Source organism: Lactuca sativa, chromosome 6 (genome assembly GCF_002870075.4).
Source record: "Lactuca sativa cultivar Salinas chromosome 6, Lsat_Salinas_v11, whole genome shotgun sequence".
Lineage (NCBI taxonomy): Eukaryota > Viridiplantae > Streptophyta > Magnoliopsida > Asterales > Asteraceae > Lactuca > Lactuca sativa.
In genome coordinates this window covers 133,135,200-133,156,901 of record NC_056628.2, presented here as the reverse complement: position 1 = coordinate 133,156,901, position 21,702 = coordinate 133,135,200, and the positions used below count along the sequence as shown (strand labels likewise).

The 21,702-nt window shown below is 33.6% G+C and overlaps 2 protein-coding genes and 1 non-coding gene across 3 annotated transcripts; all 3 read left to right on the top strand.

Moving 5' to 3' along the window:
- The first annotated feature begins 217 nt into the window (after positions 1-217).
- On the top strand, positions 218-1,683 carry LOC111904998 (xanthohumol 4-O-methyltransferase). Its single transcript, XM_023900681.3, has 2 exons — positions 218-1,042; positions 1,154-1,683. The coding sequence occupies exons 1-2, from the start codon at positions 266-268 to the stop codon at positions 1,451-1,453; spliced, it is 1,077 nt and encodes a 358-aa protein (XP_023756449.1). The 5' UTR covers positions 218-265; the 3' UTR covers positions 1,454-1,683.
- A 4,228-nt stretch (positions 1,684-5,911) lies between these two features.
- On the top strand, positions 5,912-7,359 carry LOC111905003 (uncharacterized). The gene is made up of 2 exons (XM_023900683.1): positions 5,912-5,929; positions 6,217-7,359. Exons 1-2 carry the CDS (start codon positions 5,912-5,914, stop codon positions 7,357-7,359), a joined length of 1,161 nt encoding a protein of 386 aa, XP_023756451.1.
- Positions 7,360-14,093: 6,734 nt separating this feature from the next.
- Positions 14,094-14,225, top strand: LOC111905004 (small nucleolar RNA snoR104). The gene has a single exon (XR_002854708.1). It is a non-coding gene; the product is annotated as a small nucleolar RNA snoR104 (small nucleolar RNA).
- Positions 14,226-21,702: the final 7,477 nt, after the last annotated feature.

The following is a 21,702-nucleotide window of genomic DNA, read 5'->3' as shown; positions in this document are numbered from 1 at the left end:
TAGTTAATTATAGAACGAATTTTTGTTTATAAGAAACTGGAAACTTTCAAAGGAATAAATATAGTCAAGTTGTGTGGGTAAAACTAAATTTGCCCATTGTTTTTGACAAAGAGCATATTTCCTTAATTGTTATAATTATTTTTTCAAGCGGCATTTATAGATTATCTTTTAGATGGAACCCATGACTACTTTTTGGTTTATAAATACACATCTTTCAAGTTTTACTTCCACCAATCCATTGAAGAGGCCAGGAGTTTGAGAAACCATGAACACACAAGGTGGAATAGAGGACAACGCAGCGCTATTAGGCAATGCACAAATTGCCCGATACCTATTTGGAAGTTTTGATGCCATGGCTATACGATGTTGTGTGGAGCTTGGTATTGCTGACATAATAAGCAATTACAATCGCCCAACAACATTGTCAGAAATCACCACTGGTATCAACTCTCCGTCAGTAAATGTTGATGGGCTTGGACGACTCATGAGGTTCTTGGTTCATAGAAAGGTCTTCGATGAACTGCCTCAACCAGAGGAGGATGGAGATGGAGAAACAGTTTACTCGCTAAACCACTACTCTAACTGGCTTCTGAGCCACACAAATGTGACAATGGCACCGATGGTTATGTTTTTTACGGATCCGTTCATGCTTTCACCTCTTCGGAACCTAAGTCGCTCAATTAAAGAAGGTGATTCAGCATTCAAAATGACCCACGGAGACGACATATTTGATTTTTCATTGATCAATTCGGAGTTCAACAAAATGTTCAACAACGCTATGGCATGCACTACTAAGTTCACCATGGATGTCATCATGTCGAATTACAAAAATGGATTTCTTGGGATGAAAGGAACTGTGGTAGATGTTGGAGGTGGTACTGGTGGTGCAATATCTGCGATTGTGAAGACATATCCACATCTTAAAGGGATCAACTTTGATTTGCCACAGGTGATTTCCAATGCACCAACATACGATGATGTTACTAATGTTGCTGGTGACATGTTTCAGGCCATTCCTCCTGCGGAAACGATCTTCATGAAGGTAAGCTTAATTTGTCATCCATCAAAGTTCGTAAGGTATATGAGAAATATGGAGTCAAATTTTGTTTAGCTTGATGACAATATAGATGACGATGTTCTTTTTCTTTTTCAGTGGATATTGCACAATTGGAGCAATGATGATTGTGTTAAGATACTAAAAAATTGCCGAAAAGCGATACCTATGGATACTGGAAAAGTCATTATCGTGGAGATCGTTCAACACCCTGGACAACATGATCTGCTCAACGATGTACGCGTTCCATTTGATCTAACCATGTTTGCATACTTTTCTAGGGGAAGGGAACGAACCGAAGGTGAATGGAAGAAATTACTTGAGGAAGGTGGGTTTCACCGTCACAAGATTATTTATATTCCCGAGATTGTATCAATTATTGAAGCCTTTCCGATATGAATTCATTGGTAAAAGTTCTCTATATGAATGTTTACGCAATAAGACATGTTTCATGTATTTTTCTTGGTTTTAATCAATCTCAAATGATAATTACTATTTAAGGTTAAGGTTCTAGTCAAAGCGATTTAAGGTTCTAGCCAAATCGATTTGAAGTGTACCAAACTTGTTCTGAGTGTTAAATGTATGCATGATCATTAACGGTTCATGGATGAACTTTTGTTGTAGTTAAAGTTTGACAGATGGTATTACCGATTATCTGTTTCGAAACATAAAGCCGCCATAATTACTTTTAAATAGTTAGAATTACCCTATGATTAACCATTGTCAAACCGTTGCATCAAATTCGGTTATCCTTTGGATGAACTTGGAAAGTTTGATGTCTTTAATTATTCATAGATTTCGATCAAAGCTGGGTACATGGAAAACTCGTTGTCTACCCTTTGGAGATCAATTATCTCAAGTTAAATCGGTTCTTAGGAGCCTAGATCTCTTTTATATTACTTCCTAGTATCGAAATCATCAATTTGGGCGTGTTCGGCATAACATGCTAGTAGCGGGTAGCGGGTAGCTTGTAGCGTTTTGTTAAACGCCTAATGAAGTAGCTTTTGGATTTGAAGCGTTTTGATTAAACTAAACGCTAGAAGCTTGTAGTTCCAAACAAGGTTTTTTGTTTTAAACGGAGCGTTTTGTCAATCGTTAGAAGCTAGAAGCTCCCAAACGCTCCAAAACGCTCCGTGCCGAACACGCTCAAAAAGTAATTGATATTTTCGAGAGTATATGGGGGCATTTCCTAGGTTGTGACAAACTCTGAAACAATATCGTGCTCTTTCTGTTGGAAGCATTTGAATTGCCAATTAAGTACATTGTTAGCCAAATGGTAGTGAAGAATATGAGAATACAAATAGAAAAAAAAAAATTACATTTGGTTAAATAAACGGTGTTGATAATGTTTCATATCATTTCTAATAAATGAAAATTTTTTTGTCACTTGTCATACTCATTCAATTTAATGAACGTTATTTTGTGGTTACTTTGAATTAATTTTTTTTTTCCAAATTCTTCTTGAGATTTATATGAAGACAATATGACTCATTTTCTCAACCATCAAATATTGTGGTGTGTGCTTTCCCACATTGTTCTTTCTATTTTGGAGATTTCCACCACATTTGTTGAAGATTGAAGTTTCGACTCCATATTTTTCCGGCACATTACATATCTCGCGTGATCAAGATCCAAGTTCCTATTTAGAAGAGTCTGTATTCAAGATGTACCATTTTTCCACACATTTGGAGTTCGCTCTCGCCACTGCTATCCCATGGGAGTCTATTCCCTTTTCTCCCTTTTATTGTTTTTAATTTATATTATGCATACAATGAGGGCATTGTATGTAATAAGTGTAGGGTAGGGGGTCGAAAAAGTAAAGAAAAAGTAAATTGCTAGAATTCGGTAAAATTTAAAATTTTTAATAGGTTTGAAGTAATAATCTAATAATTAATCTAGTGATAATAACTTGAACTTAAGTTGCTAGTATTGTATGGGGTGATCCGATGAGAGCTCAAATGTTTAGTTGAACCAATATACGTTATAATGTATTTGTGGCCCACTTTATTCTAATGAAATTATGGGATAAAAACACAGTCTCGCTTAGTTTGAGGAGCGCAATATGTTTAGCATCATGAACCAGAAATCTATCTAGGAAAACTTATGTAGTCATTGCACTTAGGCTAATACATTAACCAATAAATGTTGAAGTTAAGCGTTCATGCTTAAGTATGTAGGTTTTTGAGTGAAAAAAGTGAGTTACATGTAAAAAAAAAGAGAAATTACCAAAAAGTTGAAGAATTTTGGAGCTATCAAGTATGAAGATCAAAAGATCAAAATTCCAAAGAATCAAAAATTAAAGATATCAAAAATAAAAAAGGGGGTGAATGTAAATAAATATAAGATTAAATATTTAAGAAGTGAAGAATTCCAAGAGCTCCATTATGGTATCAAAAGTTGTAATTTCTAGATTATGTATGCTTGGGTAGCTTTACAAAAATACCTTGAGGTTAAGAAAGATTTTTGCGGATGGATTCAGAGGGATGCATAAAATGAACGTTGCTCAAAAGAAGTGGGTGAGTGTTTATGAGAATTGTGAGAATTTAGAATTATGGGGGGGGGGGGGGGGTCCTTAGGAAAATTTTATACACAAATGCATGCGTTGCGGTCTTAATATAATAGCTGAGTTTGAGTTGGATTGCTCTATGTGATGTTAGAGATAAGAGTTTGAATTTAAAAAATTAGATTTGCTTGAGTTCAAGAAAAGAATAAGTGTGAGGTATTTTATATTGCCATCTTTATGCATGTTTTTAGGCAATATTTACTTATATTTATATACATATTCAAGGGCAGACCTAGCTAGGTGCCCGGTGTGACACCGGCAATACCTAGCTTCCACGCACGTAGTAGAAAAAGTTTTGTTTTTTTTTTTTTTTTTTTTTTTTTTTTTTTTTTTTTTAATTTTTACCTATTGTGTCACTATGTAAAAAAAATCGTGCAACTACATAAAAAAAATATTGTCACTTTATTGGGAATTACCAAACGAAAAATAATAATAACGAGCCCAAATGTCCAATGTTTTTAATCAATTATTGTCTAATAATTCAATTGCCCAAAGCCCAAAATAAAACTTAATTGAATAAATTAGCAATTGCCCTAATTGCTTGTAAAAAAGACAACCCAATCCTAATTAATTTAGTGTGTAATTATCTATTATCGGTACAAGTAAAAAAAACACGATTACAACAATTCGACTACTCGACTTATGTTCCTCTGCATCCAAAATTACGTCCGATACTTCATACTTCGATGTTCGATCGTTAGGCCTACTGTCGGACTCGTCCTCACAATCCTTCATTGTTGATCGATTTCATTGTTGGATCAATCACAATCCTTGATCGATTTCAACAATACTCAATCACTCAATCGATAGACTTCTTTCAATTTCTACTATTTTGGTTTATTGGTTAACAAAATCCATTTCAAAGTTCAAACTTCAAATCCCTACAATACAATGAAACAAGTAAGTTTTACTACCAATTCATTTAGATATTTGAAATTGATATGTTTTTTTGAAGTTATTTATTGACTTGGGTGTAGTTGATTTGTTCTATTGAAGTTATATTGTTTGCTTAGGTTATATTGCTATGTTTTCTATTGAATTGATTGTTTGATTAGGTGTAATTGTTATGTTTTTATTGAATTTGTTGTTTGACTAGGTGAAAACAACTTGTTTTATTGAAGTCATTATTCGATTAGGTGTAATTGTTATGTTTTTTATAGGTTAAACTAAGTGGTTTTTTTACCAAAAGACAAAGACCTAATCCTAATGAAAGTGGTTAAGAATGTTCCCAAATACCAATCACCAATCAATCAATCCCATCTGGTTCTAACCCTAATGCAACTCCACAAACACCAATCACCAATCAATCAATCCCATCGGTTTCTAATGCAACTCCACAAACACCATGCTCTAACCAACCTAATGATAATGTTGACTTGAAAGATCTTCCAAAGGACCCGGCGGATAGGCCATTAATTGATTACTCGTTACAAACCAAATATAAGAGATGATGTAAGAAGAGCATATTTGCTTCAAGGACCATGTCAAGTAAGGGCACATAAGTTTCCTAAAAAAAATAGGTGATAGATTTAGAAGATTCGTTCCTTCATGGTTTGATGACTTTGATTGGTTCGAACTTGGAATATAGTGTGAAAAAGAATATATTGTTTATGGTGTTATTTGTATGGGGACCTCATGGGACAAAAAGGAGGGAGAGATGCATTTGTTTCCCAAGGTTTTGATACTTGGAATAAAAAAAGATGCATTTCGGACTCATGTGGGTGGTGTTGATAGTTTTCACAACAAATCAAAAGAAAAGTGTGAGTTTTTAATGACGAAAAAACAAGCTATTAATATAGTCTTGAGGAGGCAAACCGAAGCAGAGGACCATAACTATAAAAGCTCGATTACGTGTTTCTATTATTGTTGTTAGACTTTTATTGAAAACCGGTGTACCGTTTCGTGGTCATGACGAGTCGGTTAACTCGGAAAATAAAGGGCTTTACATTGAAGTGTTAAAAGCCATTTGAGAGACTAGTGAAGATATTTTCAACAATACTTTAGAAAATGCTCCTAAAAACAATCAACTAATTTCCCCTAAAATTCAAAAAGAACTTGTGCAATGTTTTGCACAAGAAGTACTTTTGAATATTCGTGAAGAGATTGGTCAAGATGCTTTTGCTTTACTAGTTGATGAATCTAGTGATGTTTCAAAAAAGTAACAAATGGCTATTGTTTTGCATTATGTTGATAGTCTTGGCTTTGTGAAAGAAAGATTCATATGACTAGTGCACGTGAAGGATACATCTTCTTTGACACTCAAAAACGCTATAAATGAAGTCCTTACAAGTAATATGTTGAGTTTTAGTCAGGTAATTTAATATTTACTTTTTTGTTATTTCAATTTAATTTAATATATATATATATATATATATATATATATATATATATATATATATATATATATATATATATATATATATAAGAGGACAAGGTTACGATGGGGCTAGCAATATGAGAAGGGAATTCAATGGTTTGAAAGCTTTGATATTACAAGAGAATGACACGACTTTTTATATACATTGCTTAGCACACCAACTTCAATTAGTAGTTGTGGTTGTAGCAAAAAAGCATGATGGTGTTAGTGACTTTTTTTTAGCAAATTTCGTTGGTGGTTAATGTTGTTTGTGCCTCGTGTAAAAGAAAAGACTTACTACAAGAGCAAGCAAGAAAAAGGGTGCAAAAAGGCTTGTGTAGTTGTGAACTTGAAACAGGAAGAGGGTTAAATCAAGAGACTACACTTGTTCGAGCGGGAGAAACAAGATGGGGTTCACATTTTAACACACTCAAAAGTTTGATGAAGTTGTTTGCGAATGTTCTTGTAGTTTTAGATTTTGTGAAAGAGGAGGGAGGGTCATTGGCAAACCATCAACAAGCATCTGAAATCTTAGCATATTTTAAATCATATGAGTTCGTGTTTTACTTACATATGATGTATGGCATTTTACACCTCACGGGTACATTATTAAAGCAACTTCAAAGAAAAGATCTAGACATTTTAGAAGTGGCTTCAATGGTTAGAAGGACAATGAATACATTGCAATCTTTTAGAAACATAGGGTTCGCTAACATTTTAAAAAAAGTATCCTCTTTTTGTCAAACACACGAAATTGATACTTTAGATATGGAAGAGTTGTATATTGGTGAGAGAAACCGTATGACTACAAAGACTAATAGGTTTCATTTTGAGGTTGAAATCTTCAACACGGTGGTAGATATGCAACTTACAGAATATCGGGATCGATTTAGTGAAACAAGCACCCAATTACTAGAATACATGGGTGCTTTGAGCCCTTGTGATTCATTTGCACAATTTGACAAATCAAAGTTATTGAAGTTGGGTAAGTTATACAAGTATGACTTTGATGATTCAAATATGATAGATCTTGAAGGACACCTTGAGATATTTTATCACTCTTGCATCAAAGATGAGCGCTTCACTAGTTTGAAAGGAATTTCCGACCTTTCTCGTTTGATGGTTAGTACGGGGAAGCATCGGTCTTATCCTTTGGTTTATAAGCTTTTAAAGTTGGCTTTGACATTACCCATAGTGACCGCAAGTGTAGAAAGATGTTTTTCAAAGATGAAGCTCTTGAAGACCGATTTGCGTAACAAAATTGGCGATGAATTTTTGAACGACGCATTGCTTTGTATTGTCAAGACCGAAGCACTTGCGAAAGTTGAGAATGAAAAAGTAATGGAGCGATTTCAAAAGATGTTTGCACGAAGAGGAAAATTTTGAATTCTAATAGATCGTTGTTATATTATGTTTAACCAGAAAAAAAAATTTGTATTAGATGTTTTATATTATGTTTGACCTAGATTTTTTTTAATGTTTTATATTATGTTTGACCGGAAAAAAAATTTGTGCAACTCCTACTACTAGTTCCTGCGTCCGCCCCTGTACATATTTTGGTTATTTGCATTGAATAATGATACTTATAAGCTTTAATTGCACTTTGCAGCCAAATAGAAGCATTTTTTTTTGGAGAAAATGACTAAACACGACAAAAGCTTGGAACTTTGGAAGCTTGGTGAATAAAAGAAGAAGAAACTCACATAAAAAGCTCAACTCACGATGTAAGTCATAGCTATTCTCGACGTTAGTACGAATATTCCAGAAGATAAGCGTCGCGGATCAGACTCCTTGTCAAACACGGATATATACTTGTTCACGACATGAGCATTTCTTGCTCACGACGTGAGTACGGAAATTTCAGAAATTATAAATAGGGCTTGTTACCTACGAATTGACAGCTTTTTGCTGACTTGGAGAATTTCAGAAGTCGAAATTTACAAATCTTGAAGGCCTAGAAGTTGGGTTACATACCTAGGAAGAAGAAAGAGTTCATACTTAGCTTAATAGTTTGGTACATTTTAATATGCCTTTGAATATGATTTGTGTTAGTTTATTTGTTAGCATGTCCAGCTAAATCTAGTTGCTTATGTTAGCTAGATGAAGCTGGAACTCATGGTTTTGATACTTTGGCTTTGATTTACTTGTTGGTTATGACTTGTGCTTGATTGATTGAACCTAGCATGTTTGATTTAATATTTGATTGCTTTAAATTCTTGTTCTGTGTAGTTAGTGAATATGAATTTGCATCATTTTGAATACCTAATAATTTATTTAACATTAAATTATTAGAGCTAAGATCAAACCAATCTTGGATAAGTAATTGAACTAATAAATTAGGTTGTGCTAGATAACTCATATTATGACCATAAGTGTGTTTTTCACCATACATAAATCTACATGAATTAATTAATGTTAGTAAATTTAAAGCTGAATTGCTAATACTATCTTAATTGGTAACCAACAGTAATTCTCATAAGTAATTTATAAACCATTGAGTGAAAGTGGATTCGAACTAACAGAAGTGTTTTGTTTATTGATTGAATTTCTATTAAAGAGTTAAGTTCATCTAAACTTGCAAAATCAGATAAAATCCCTTTCTTTATTAGAAATTAGGTTAATTTAATAGTAGAAAGATTAATTAGTTAAAACCGTTCCCTGTGATCGACACCCAATTTACCCAAACTATTCTATAATTTGACTAGGTACACTGCCTAGGTGCATTTTAGTTAGTTAAGTAGTTAGATTTTAAATTTAGAATTAGGTGTAGCTTTTTGCATGCATCAATGTTCACGTATGTGTTCCGCTTCCACTTACCTCAGAGAGTTATACGACGTCACATAGGCTGTCAAGAAGTGGCGTCAATATCTTTTGGGATGTAAATTTCGAGTCTATACTGACCAAAGAAACCTACGTCATCACTTAACACAAGTCATGCAAACTCCTGACCAACACAAATGGGTCGCTAAGCCGATTGGATATGATTTTGAAGTCTACTATAAGCCCAGAAAAGAAAATAAAGTTGTTGATGCCCTAAGTCGACAAGAAGACATTGACGAAACCCAACTGTTGGTATTGTCGACCCCCATTATTCCTTGGCATCAAGTGTTACGAGACTACTACCTCAATGATCCAACTGGACACGTTTGCATGGAGCGTGTGAAATCAAACCATGAAGATGCCACCAGATTTACACTTCATGATTGGTTAGTCTTTTTCCATAGTCGCCTTCTGATTCCAGATCTACCATCACTCCTCCAACAACCCCTCAAAGAATTCCATTCCACCATACTTGATGGATACTCCGTCATTATCACCATAATTCGCAGAATCAATGGTAACTTCTATTGGTCCCATGTAAAACAAGATGTTTGTGACGACCCGAACCTTTTCTGTTAACGTTAGCCTAATTCCGTTAAATAAAATTTGAATTTTATTTTGTTCCATTAAATCCTTATGGTTTGGTAAATCATTACTTTATATAATTAAGTTTTATATAAGAGTCGGAACCAAAATCACACAAAAATCCGGACTTTTTCCTCGAAAATCAGCGAAATTCGATTAACATGGTGTTCACGGTCGTGAACCCGATCACGGCCATAAACCATTCACAGGTTGGGTGCACCCCACCACTAACCATGAACCTAGCCTATATATACGTGTTCCTACCCCTCATATACACTTTTCTAGCCGAAAACTCATCTATCTTCTCTCTAATCTCCCAATCGCAAACTCAAGATTTCCTAATTTTCATCCGAAAATCATCAAAAATCACTTTTGGGTGTTGTTGTGGAGCCTCTAAAACGTGTTTTTCATCGAATCAACAAACCTCTGTTGAAGGGTGTACGACCGTGAACCCTTCAAATCTTCAAATCATCTAGGGCCGAAATTTGTTCATAGCCGTAAACCATTCAAGGAGCGTGAACCCTTGAAATCCTCACCAAGAACCGTTCACGGCCGTGAACCGTGTACGACCGTGAACACTTTCCAGCAGTGAACACTTTGGAAACCAGAACCCCTCCATTCACTTCAACAGTCTCGTTAACATTCCTTAACCAAAAACAAATGTTTTTCTAACACTTTACATTTTAATAATTCAATATTTTTTTCATTATAAATTCAAAGTTCTTAAATTTATAAATATTCATATATATATATATATATATATATATATATATATATATATATATATATATATATATATATATATATATATATATATATATATATATATATATATATATATTTTTCATAAATACGTGTAATATAAAATTTTCAGAACTAATAATACAAATAAATTAAAATGCATGTGAAATGTTAAATATAAAAAAATGACAGGTTAAATTTGTAACATTCCAAACACCTTTTTGTAACATTCCAGGACAGACATGGTAGATTAGTAGGTGGGATCAATCTCAAAGTATTCTATTTTTGTAAATAAATCAAAATCTCTAATTTTGCAAAATCAATCTCAAATAATCCTATTTTTGGATATCCTTTTATATAAGCCCTCCTTTTTTTTTTTTTTTTTTTCCGAGAAAGCTCTAATGTAATATTCCTTATAGACCTTTGCTACTTTTGTGTTGGTCCTCATAATTCTTTTATAAAATTATGAGGTCAAAACCTATGTATTATATGGGTTGATTAAAAAAAATATATTAAAATGTAATTAATAAGTATTTTGTTTTAAATAAAATTTTAAAATAAGAAATATAAAAAGATATTAATTGCAATTTATTATAATATTTATTATATTTAGTATTTTTACATATATAAGTATTATATTATATGACTTTTTAATTTTAAAATTAAAAAAAAAGCCATAAATTGACATGTGGATATTATTTATTTAAAAAATATCATAAAAATGATAAGTGTTAAAACTCATTAAAAATTGAAATATGATAGAAAAACATTCATTTATTAGAGAGGACTTTATGTTCCAAAAAAAAAACCAAAAAATCTTTTATTTTTCTTTAATAAGAATATAAGATGTTTCTCTTTTTCCACAAGATTGCATTTATTGATATTTTTTTTTTCTTACACTACAAGAAAAAGACCCTTTTACGACGCGCAAACAACGACACTCGGAGATTTATGTTACGCAAAAGAGAGTGACGTTAAAAAAATGTTATCTCTTCAAAAAATTTAAGAATTTAGGTCACGCATTATTGCGTGCCGTTAAATTAGTGTCTCATGTAAAAAAAATTAAAAACACGGAGGGCACTTTATCTAAAAGGTGCGCCGTCTATGAATGTCGTTTTATATTTTTTTTTAAGGAACGCGCTTCTCCTTAGAGGGAAAATGAAATCTCAAAATTTTTTAAACCCCCGCCTTCTTCTCCCTCATCTCCACCCCCTAATCGAAGCTACCAGTTGAACAACCCCTAATCCACACCACCACCTTCTCGTCTCTCCTTCTCCACCAGCTTTTCTCTCATCTATATCCTCCACCTTCTGGATTGTAAAGGTGTCATTTTATAATTCTTTTACCAAGCGCACATCCATTATCCTCAATTACAAAAGGCGTCCAAATCTAGGGCTTTTTTCGTAAGATCTCATTCCACCTTACCTCATACTCACCTCTACACAATCGACCGTCACCACCATTATCCTCAATTACAAAAGGCGTCCAAATCTAGGGCTTTTTTTTTCAAGAAGAAACCAAACGGGAGTGCTCTCTGCAACATTCGATACCTCCGCTCACCCCACCTGCCGGCGACCTTGGTTCTCATATCCTCCCAGTTTTTTGCGTTCTTCTTTCAGAAAATTAATCGAACAAGATCTTGTGCCAGGCAGTTAATCTAACGATGGCGACATTTTGATTTTGATCTCGAAATACATCAAATACGAGCTTATACTGGAACTGATTACCTATATATCTTTTCCTTTATGGGATAAATACATCAAATACGAGTACCAACAACAATAGTCGCCCAATCTTGCATTTATATACACACGGATATCAGAGCATCCTAATCAGCAATTGGACCGCTATTATAACAGGTGATATACAATTTTTTTACGTAGAAGAGCCTTTAGCTTTTGTTAGGTCCAAAATAAACTAAACATGGTCATACTCTTTCCTACAGTTTACAGCTTTAGGGATTAATAGCAAGTCGCCCTTTATCTGAACTGAAAACCCCTGAGGAAGTTGCAGCTGCAACAAATTCTAAAGACGAAGCCAATATTGAAGAAAGTGAATGGGAATTTCATCCGGATGCAGTGGAGAAACCTTCTAAACCAGTAAGTGAAGGCGTAACAGAAGCTGAAGAGGTGGAGTCTTATATTGCCATTAGAGAAGAGCTGTACAAGAAGGCTAAAGAATTTGATTCCAAGATTATTGATTTTGAGACTGCTATCAGAAGACCCTACTTGCATCAGGTTTTTAACATTTTTTTATAATGTATACAAAGGCAACCGGAGATTCACCTATTCACTTCATCGTACTTGTGAACTTTGGATATGTGTGGGTCCGAAGGGCTTCATATGGACGGAAAAGTGATATAGGATAACGAAAGGAATATAACTGTTAACAGTTGATCAAAATCAAAAGATACAATTGGTATTCTTTGTTTAGGTTTTGTTACTGCTTAATATATAAATTATGCATGTTAATTGCCACAGAGACGACAACCTTTAGGGTTTGCGTTAAGGTTGATTGTTACAGAGATATGGAAATTTTAATGAGAAAGCTTAACTGAAGAACTTATAAAAAGACTAGAGTATAGAGTTTCCTTGGCTGATGAATGGATTATCTCTAATTATGTAGTAGGTACTCCACACTCAAACAAACACTGATATAGTTTCATAGGCTTTCAAGTTTCAATATTGTATTCCTGTTTAACATACTGAGTCTACTCTTGCAAAAGTTGTGGCGACTTTTTTTTTCTTCATGCAACTGTATCACAAATATAGCTAACTGGAAATATTATTATGATTAGGTTATCTAGTTCTTCATTTAGACCTCTACTTGTATTGCCTAGTTAAAATATATAACTTTTAGCACTTTTTGTGTTTATTTGGACTGATTAGATGTGACATGGTTGAGAATTTGGAACTGCTATCACCTTTGTATGGTTACCTTGGTTGTTCACGGTTGTTATCTTCTATACAGGTTTAAGATACAATCAATTACCTATTTACTATGGGTGATAGTGAAACAGTTGTTGCTCAATCATCAGCTATCCAAGAGCATCCATCAACTACAGTTAATAGAGATTTGGCTGCTTCTACAGGTATCGATACCATGGATGTAGACAATGTCATTCCTCATGAGGATGATCGAGCATCCATGCAGGTAGTATCTTACTGCTGCTATAGCAACCCCCTATGTTCTTTAGAGTTCTTGGGCATAAACTTCCTCTTTTTGCTTCATATGGTGGCTTTTTTATATATATATTTGTAGAAAACCATGTTACACATCACCCAAAAAACAAAATGAAAAGAAACTGAACAAAAAACTATGAGTTTTGATTTATGTTATAGATAATAAAGGGCATTTGATTACTTAATAGTTTTTAGAATCAGTCGGGAGTCTTTCCAAGAATTCAGAAAGTTTTCAAGAATCAAAAGCTACAGAGTCTTCTTTGCACTTTTTGAATAGCAACTAGCAAATCCCTTCTATCTTAATGTTCTTTATATAACTTATTTGCTGCATGAAATCTTTTCTTGATGCATAAGAATTTCATGCTTTCAGACTTTACTTACATGGTTGCTTTTTATATCAGGCATCACCCGAACATTGTTCTATTGCTTTTTATCAAGAGGGGTAATAACTAAGAATTACTTTCTTATTTTATCTTTTTCTGTTATTTTTTCAATCTGATAATTTATATATATTTAAAATGACTTGTGATATTAATTTGTCCAATAACTTTTGATGAGCATGAGCGGAGGGGTACAATGGGAAGAGGAAATGCTCGAGAGATGGGCTTTGAGAGTTTCCTTGACTTTTTTCTAGCCCTAGAAAACAAAGACACTCCAGAGGGAATTACATATCTTTAATGATGTTTAGATCTTAATGGAAGAGGCTTCTTTACAACAGCTGATATTCACACCCTTTTTAGGTATAACTAATTATTATTAGGAAATAGGAAATTGAAAATTGGAAGTAAAGGAGGGGAGCATTTAAAGTTTAAATGTTGCCTGATATACCCTTCCTACAACAAAAAATAAAAATGAAAAATCTCTGCTTTTCCTACTTGTTGCACGCGAGACACGTCTGCAAGCCTCTTGACTATGAGATACATATTTTCACCATATATTAGTAATAAAAAAAATAAAAAATTGATTTGATAATTGATTGGTACACTACACTACAGGGATGTGCACCAAAATTAAATTTATTTACTATTAGTGGAATTCAAGATATGTACAGGAGTGTCTGTTTCCTTTATAATTGTTACAGTGCTAACATGGAGGACCTTGGCATTGATAGGTTTTAAATTAGTCTAAATTATATTTATTTACTACTAGTGGCATTCTTATGGATAAAGAAAATAAAAGGTGATGAATTCTAGTGTTCTGTTTGCAGGATTAATCCCTTGTGTTGTTCTATTAGTGGGACTTTTCTTTGTACCAGAATCTCCTAGATGGCTGGTATGTGAAGTATCATGATTCATGAAGCTGTTTAATTTATCTTCAAGAAATTATGTTTGACATCATGCATGCAGGCAAAGATTGGAAGAAAGAAAGAGTTTGATGCAGCCCTAAGAAAACTTAGAGGGAAGGATGCTGATATATCTAAGGAGGCGGATGAAATCCAGGTGTTCATTTCAAAGCTCTCAACTTTTTTTCTTATTTTTGTTAACGAATAAAAATTATAGAATTATTTTTATGTGTTATCAATGGGGTCTTGAATATGTTGATAGGATTATATAGAAACACTACAAAAGCTCCCGAAGGCCAAAATATTCGATTTGTTTCAGAGAAGATATTTGCGATCTGTCACTGTAAGTTTATTTTCTTGACAAGTCTTGTTGGCTACTTTAAAAAAAGATTTTTATAATTGTAGTCTGAATTCTGTTTTGACCATACATGGTACTTTTTTTATTTTCTGTAATTGTAGTCTGAATCTTGTTGGTTACTTTACAAAAAGATTTTTCTAACTTGCTCCTGGACGTGATTGTGCTATTGAGTTTGATCTTGGAAGTGGAAGCTATAATGTAACTTGCTATTGCTCATACAACTTTTGTAGGAATGTGAGTATCATAATTCATGCATTTTTATAAAAGTTTAAAATATTAGTTTATGTTTTTTCTATATAAAAGATAAAATATTTTTGTTGCTGTTGTTATAGTGTATAAAAGAATCTCATCGCCTTGTGGACTATGAAACTGTGTCCAAGTGGATTATGAAGAAAAGTGCAGAGTCTGAAAATATTAATTGGTAAAGGTCTAAACTGCCCCTTGGCAGGTATGCTGATCGAATTGCTAATGCTAAATGGGAAGTTAAAGAACATGGAATGGAACGCAAAGGTGATTATTTTTAATTTTAGCACCAAATATTTAAAAATATCATTTTTTTATGTTAAATCATAACTATAACTCAAGGTGCTATATCTTTTATCTACTGTTTGTAATGTGGATATGATAATATTAATTAATAACATAACTCTATCAGTTAGCTAAAACTGATTATGTCATTAATATATTAAATTTCATAATTATTATTTATTACATTAATGCTTTTAATATGTTCTTTAGTTGCTTACACCATCAGTTCTCATTGGTCGATTGGTTAATGCCCACCAACATCTCCTAGCACTAAGGATATCAGATTATCTTGGAATACACCAAGTTCTGTGATATTTCCAATACCAATGATAAGGAAGAATTACAATCTGGTGTTATGGAAGGATTCAATCTCTTAGGGAAGTAATGGAGCCAAAAGAAGGTAGTCTACTCTAGGTGCAATTTGTTATTATTCTATTGGTGATTTGAAGCATGGAGTTGATTCCTCCTACAAGTGAAGTTACTTAGTTGGAATTTGATGTACATAGTAGATTAGATGCAAATTTATATATTATAAGAAATAGAATTGTATGACATTAAATTGAAGCAATGGATTCTATTTTTTGTATATGATATTTTATTTTCTTTTATGAAACATTAAATACAAATTTAATTAGAAAATAAGTAAACCTATAAAGATTATTTTTTTAAACATTTAAAATTATGATACGCAAAAATGTGTGTCATCTTCATTTATGACATGACCTTTCTTGACAGGGGCTTTCTTAATATGCATTACGTGTCATTAACACGCGCGTCGTAAGGTTACGACTCGCGAATGCATGTCGTCTTCCTTTATGACAGGGCCTTCCGTGATACGCATTGCGTGTCGTAAACGCGCGTCGTAAATACGCGTCGTCTATAGACGACGCGCTAAAACGCGTCATCTCTCTTTATGGTAGGGTCTTCCTTGACGCGCATTTGCGCGTCGTCTGAGCCTTTTACGACGCGCAATGAGCGTCGTAAAAGGCTGTTTTTCTAGTTTTACGACGCGCAATGAGCGTCGTAAAAGGCTGTTTTTCTAGTAGTGTTAATAACACTAACTGATACAAGTTTAAATTTCATAGTATAATTTATGTAGTATCTGTTGGCTTAATTCTTGTATCTATTTCGACTGCTCATGTTTTTATCCATATTTATTAGCCGACCCTTACCCTAGTGCATATGTATTTTGTTTATAACTGTCTTTATTCATACAAACATCTTTTTTTTTACACTTCGTGGGTTTTGTATAGGATCTTTCAATGTGGATGCGCTTATAAAAATAAAAATTATTTTTTTGCACTATTATAAAGGAGGCAACAATGACGAAAAAACCCCTAGCTAATTAACGACATATTTATAAGGGATAAGCTTGCGACGAAAGTCATTTTGTCCGGCTAATATCATCTTTAACTCATCTCCATTTTTCCCTTATAAATGGAGTAAAAAATGGAGTAAATAGTGTTTATCCTCAACCCTACTTCATTTTCTATCATATTTTTTATCCCATAAAATATATTCCTAGAATATTTCATTTTTATAACTAATATATATTGTTAAATACACCCCTCTACTAATTAAACTCTCTTTTTATGATTAATTAATATAAATTAGTATATAACATGATATTATAAATATCAAATATTGCATTTAAATTATAATTAGTAGAAAAAATAAACTAGATATGTATAAAATAAAAATGAGAGGGACTAAAATTAGCAACCAAACTTCACCTCCATTTATGGGGGAATACTATTCATATCTCCAAAATGGAGGTGAAAATAGGGTAGGGTTGGAGAAGAATGAGGGAATAAATGAAGTTTGGGGGTGGGTTGGAGATGCCCTAAGGTGTAAACTTTAGCATGTTACCGAAGGATTAGAAAGTGATTAGTGACAGAATCATAGAATTTTTAGAAACCATGTTAATCCCTTGGTAATATCGGTTGTTGGTTTCTTTTTATTTCCTTTCAATTATTTCTCTTCCCTCGTTTGTCCCTCTTAATTGCTTTCATTCCCACATTCTCCCTCTTAAATTGACACTCACCTCTTAAATCGACACTTACATCCTAAATCTATCACTGATAGTCGTCTTTTTGCCTATCCCGAAACTCGATTCCAATAGAATGAAACGCTAGACAAAACTCTTGACATCACGACGACCCTTCTTGTCATAATACTTTACCGTAGTACTTTTCTAAGTCATTGACTTCTTTTCTTTGGTTAATATGTTGTTGATTCAATGGCTTCTCCTATTCGGTTAATATATTGTTTTTTTTCTTTCGGGTCTGACCAGGGTTGTTCCAAACATATTTTGGTGCCTGGGCAAAAGAAAAATGTGAGTCCTTAAAATACACAAATGTCATCAAGTTTTTATAATAACTCAATAATTGAAAAAAAAAATTTCTTATAGTATCTTCTAAATATAATAATTTCCAATAAAAATTAGGGTTCCTTTAAAAGAAGGCTCTGAAAGGTCGCCCTTATCACCCACCCTTTGGGACGGGCTTGGGTATGACTTTCAAATCTAAGAAAAAGCAAATGAGAGAGAGAGAAAAACATGATGACGAGAGTAGCAGAGAGATAACACCACCATTTCTAATTCCTTCCAGCAAGTGCATCACTGTCGAGGCTGAAATCCATAACACCACCGTCTTAGTCTTACACCTAGTTTATTATAAGTTTGTATTATTTGTTGCAAAATTAAAATGTGGGATATCATGCTTTTATGTTGTTGTAGTGGTGTTGATTATGATGACATGTGCGGAATAGAAAAGATCTAGTAATTCATCATACAAATTCAAGAACACAAGGAGTAAATAATTCTTTGTAAGCTCTTATTAGATCTAGAAAGATTATACAAATGGGTTTGTATACAATTTCTCTCTCTAGTCTAACACTCCAAAATGAACTCTTTACATAATGGGAGTCACTCACTTCCTATTTATAGGAAAGACTCAACTCATTTACACATACAAAGAGGAAAGCCTAAAACATTACATCCAAGCATGACTTTGCACCCTAACATTCTCCCCCTCAAAGTTAGGATTGGATGTCCGACTTTAATCTCCAACGAGCTAGCGCGATCAAGACCAAACTCCCCCTCGAAGTAACACCGGTCTTCAAATCCGCAAATGAATATTCGACAAACCCGAGAAGCTTCGAATACCCATCATTCTCCCCCTTTTTATAATCAAAAAATGATTATAAAACCCACTCAGGATGAGAAGCACCCGAGGAATAGTCTTCACGATACTCCCCCTTGATGTGTACCAAAAATCTTGCACGGAAAAACAATCACGAAAAAGCCACAAAAAATTTTCAATTTATGAAAAATTTTGACTTTTTGGGTGAAAGTTGCACGATTTTTCAAAATCCAGGTAGAAATTGTCACTTTCTGAAACTTGCAGGGACCCGTTGCGCCCAAAACAGCCAAATATGCAAAACTCTCCCCCTTTTTCAAATCTGGGTAGAAAGCGTCAATTTGCACAAACTGCAGGGACCAGAAATGCACAATCTTCAATTTTCAGCAAAATATAGTCCTTTTTCGAATTTGGGTGAAAACTGCAAAAAATTCGAAGTTTCAGGGACCATCTTCGAAATTCTACTCTTTGTTCACAATTCATACGAAGATTCCGCAAATATTCGAAACTCCATAAAAAAATTTCGAAATCGGGTGAAAAATGTCAAATATTCGAAAATTGTGTTAATGTTCGAAGTGCCAAAAATTCGAAGCTTCAGGGTCCAGATTTGAAAAATTCCCATTTGTGCAAATTCATGCTACGTGCGAAGCATCCGAAGAGTTAATAGTGAACAGTAACTTTCTTCGTATGAATTTGCAATACACCCCCTTCGAATATTCAACATATACCATTTCAATTCACAAACATACGAAGAGTCTCACTTTTTCTCTCCTCTTCGTAAATTCACACCCTTCGAAAATACAAACCCAAAACTAACCCTTCGCTTTTTGCAATTGACCCTTCGTTTTTCCCAATTAAACCCAAAACACACTCTTCGAATTTTATTCACCAACCCTTTGTAGATTCAGCCATATACCCTTCATTTCTTGACCTCAAGATTAAATAACCAAGTCTTCGTTTTTAACAACCAGCAAGGCTTCGTTTTTAACATCGATGCTTGACCCCAAATACAAAATCACAGATCTCGTTTTACAAGACTTCTCTTCCCAAATCGATTCTTAACCCTTCGAATCTAAAATCAACCTTCGATTTCCAGATCATTTGTTCACAATCAAAGTTTCATTTTTGATTCTACTTCACCTTTCGTTCACAAAGACCTTTATACCCCTTCGATTCCTTTATCCAGATCTCGTGAAAAAAAAATCATATATCGATTGCTTCATTCATTCATCGAACAACTTCAATGAAGATCCAAAAATCCAGTCTTTGAGCCTTCTTTCTTCATTCCAAATATGTCGATCAATTGGCTCATTCGAAATCTTGATCAACACAACCTTCGATCATCAAAATCAAATTAAGACTGTATGACCTTCGAAATCAGAGAACTTCAACATCAATTCATTCAATTTCCAAAACTCATTCAAGAGGCAAATAGACATGAACTCACAGTGTTCATCATCAAAACCATAGATCCAAATCAAGTTTGAAATTAAACACCGTTCGATTCCTGTTCTTCATCTAAATACCCATCCGATTTCATGAATTTTCATGTTTAATACCAAATCAATCTGTCAATTTCGTAATCGGTTCTTCAACTCAAAACAATAAATTGTTTTGAAGACAAGAACAACAGCAGATCGACTCAATCACATCATATACTCAATTTTGACTTTAATAGAAACTTGATTGACTTTCAATTGAATCGATTATTGACATCTTGATCATAATCGAATTCTATGAATGAAAACAATATCTAGAATCGATTCACAAGAACTGAGAAACAAGAAATTTTAATCGATTTGAAGAAATATGAACTGATGGTACATGTACATAAACCATGTGTACAAGTCTGAATATGTACATCAATTGACGATTGAATGATTTTTAAAGATCTGTGGGCTTATTCCATTGAAAACTCGGATATGAATATAGATTGGGCTTGAAAACAATTAACAAAAAGATTGAAGTTAGGCTAGGCTTCGAAATTAAAAACATTTCCAAAATAGCTGAATGAATGAACAATATTAAAAAAAATCTGAGTTTAATTTTGGTTTTGATCTAGACAAAAGTTAATTGGATAATCAATGAGGTTTGAAACAAATTAGATCCAATGAGGCAAATCGATCAAAAATGAAAAACGCAAAATACAAATCGAAATCATGGACGTTTTGGAATCCATTTGAGAATTTGAGATACCTTTTTGACGAATCGAGTTCCGTTTTCAACAAACGAATCAAATTTGGAAGATCTTGGTTCTTTTTTCGGAATGAGAAAATCTCCAAATCGAACATTGTACCACCCACCATGCGTGATGTACAACTCGTTCTTCGTGTTCTTCATCAAACCAAGAACATCTTCAAAAGAACCACCAACACATTTGGGTTTGGACTTCAAATTCAATGCAACCTTTGGAGATTGTTGCTTTGGAACGCAAATTTGCTTCACGGATTTCGGCTTCACAACATATGACGATTTTTGTGAGTAAACCCGCTTGTTCTTCCGATTCATCTTCTTCTTCTTTTTCTTTCTCATCTTTTTGCATCTTGAAGACTTGACTTCATGAACAAACCCACTTTCAACAACATGAACATTTTGAGTTTGAATCAAATCTTTTGGAGTTTGATATTTGTGATTTTCTTGGATCACCGGCTTCCAATAAGGAATCATTCCTTCAAACGAATCACAAGAACACAAAATATCATCGGTTTGAACTCCAATCGAGCAAAAAACTTTTTCATCATGAGAATCAACTTGAACTCCTTTTTCTTGAACATCAAGAACATCACATTGAACTCCATTGTTTTGAACTTCTTTTCCTTGAACATCATGAACACGATGAACATCATCAAGAACATGTTCTTGAGCTTCACGACAATTTGCATAATATTCAAGTCTATTTCTTCCCGGTTTACAATTAGTAAGAAGAATTCCTTTTATGACTTCACCATTCCTCTTATTTCTTCGTCTTTCTTGATATGTTGTAATCAATCGATCAAACAAATCTTTGTTTTGATAAATTGGATAACCAATGAAATCTCCCTTTCCATCCCTTTCTCCATTTGACATAAGTGCATCTTCACTTTGCAATCCAAC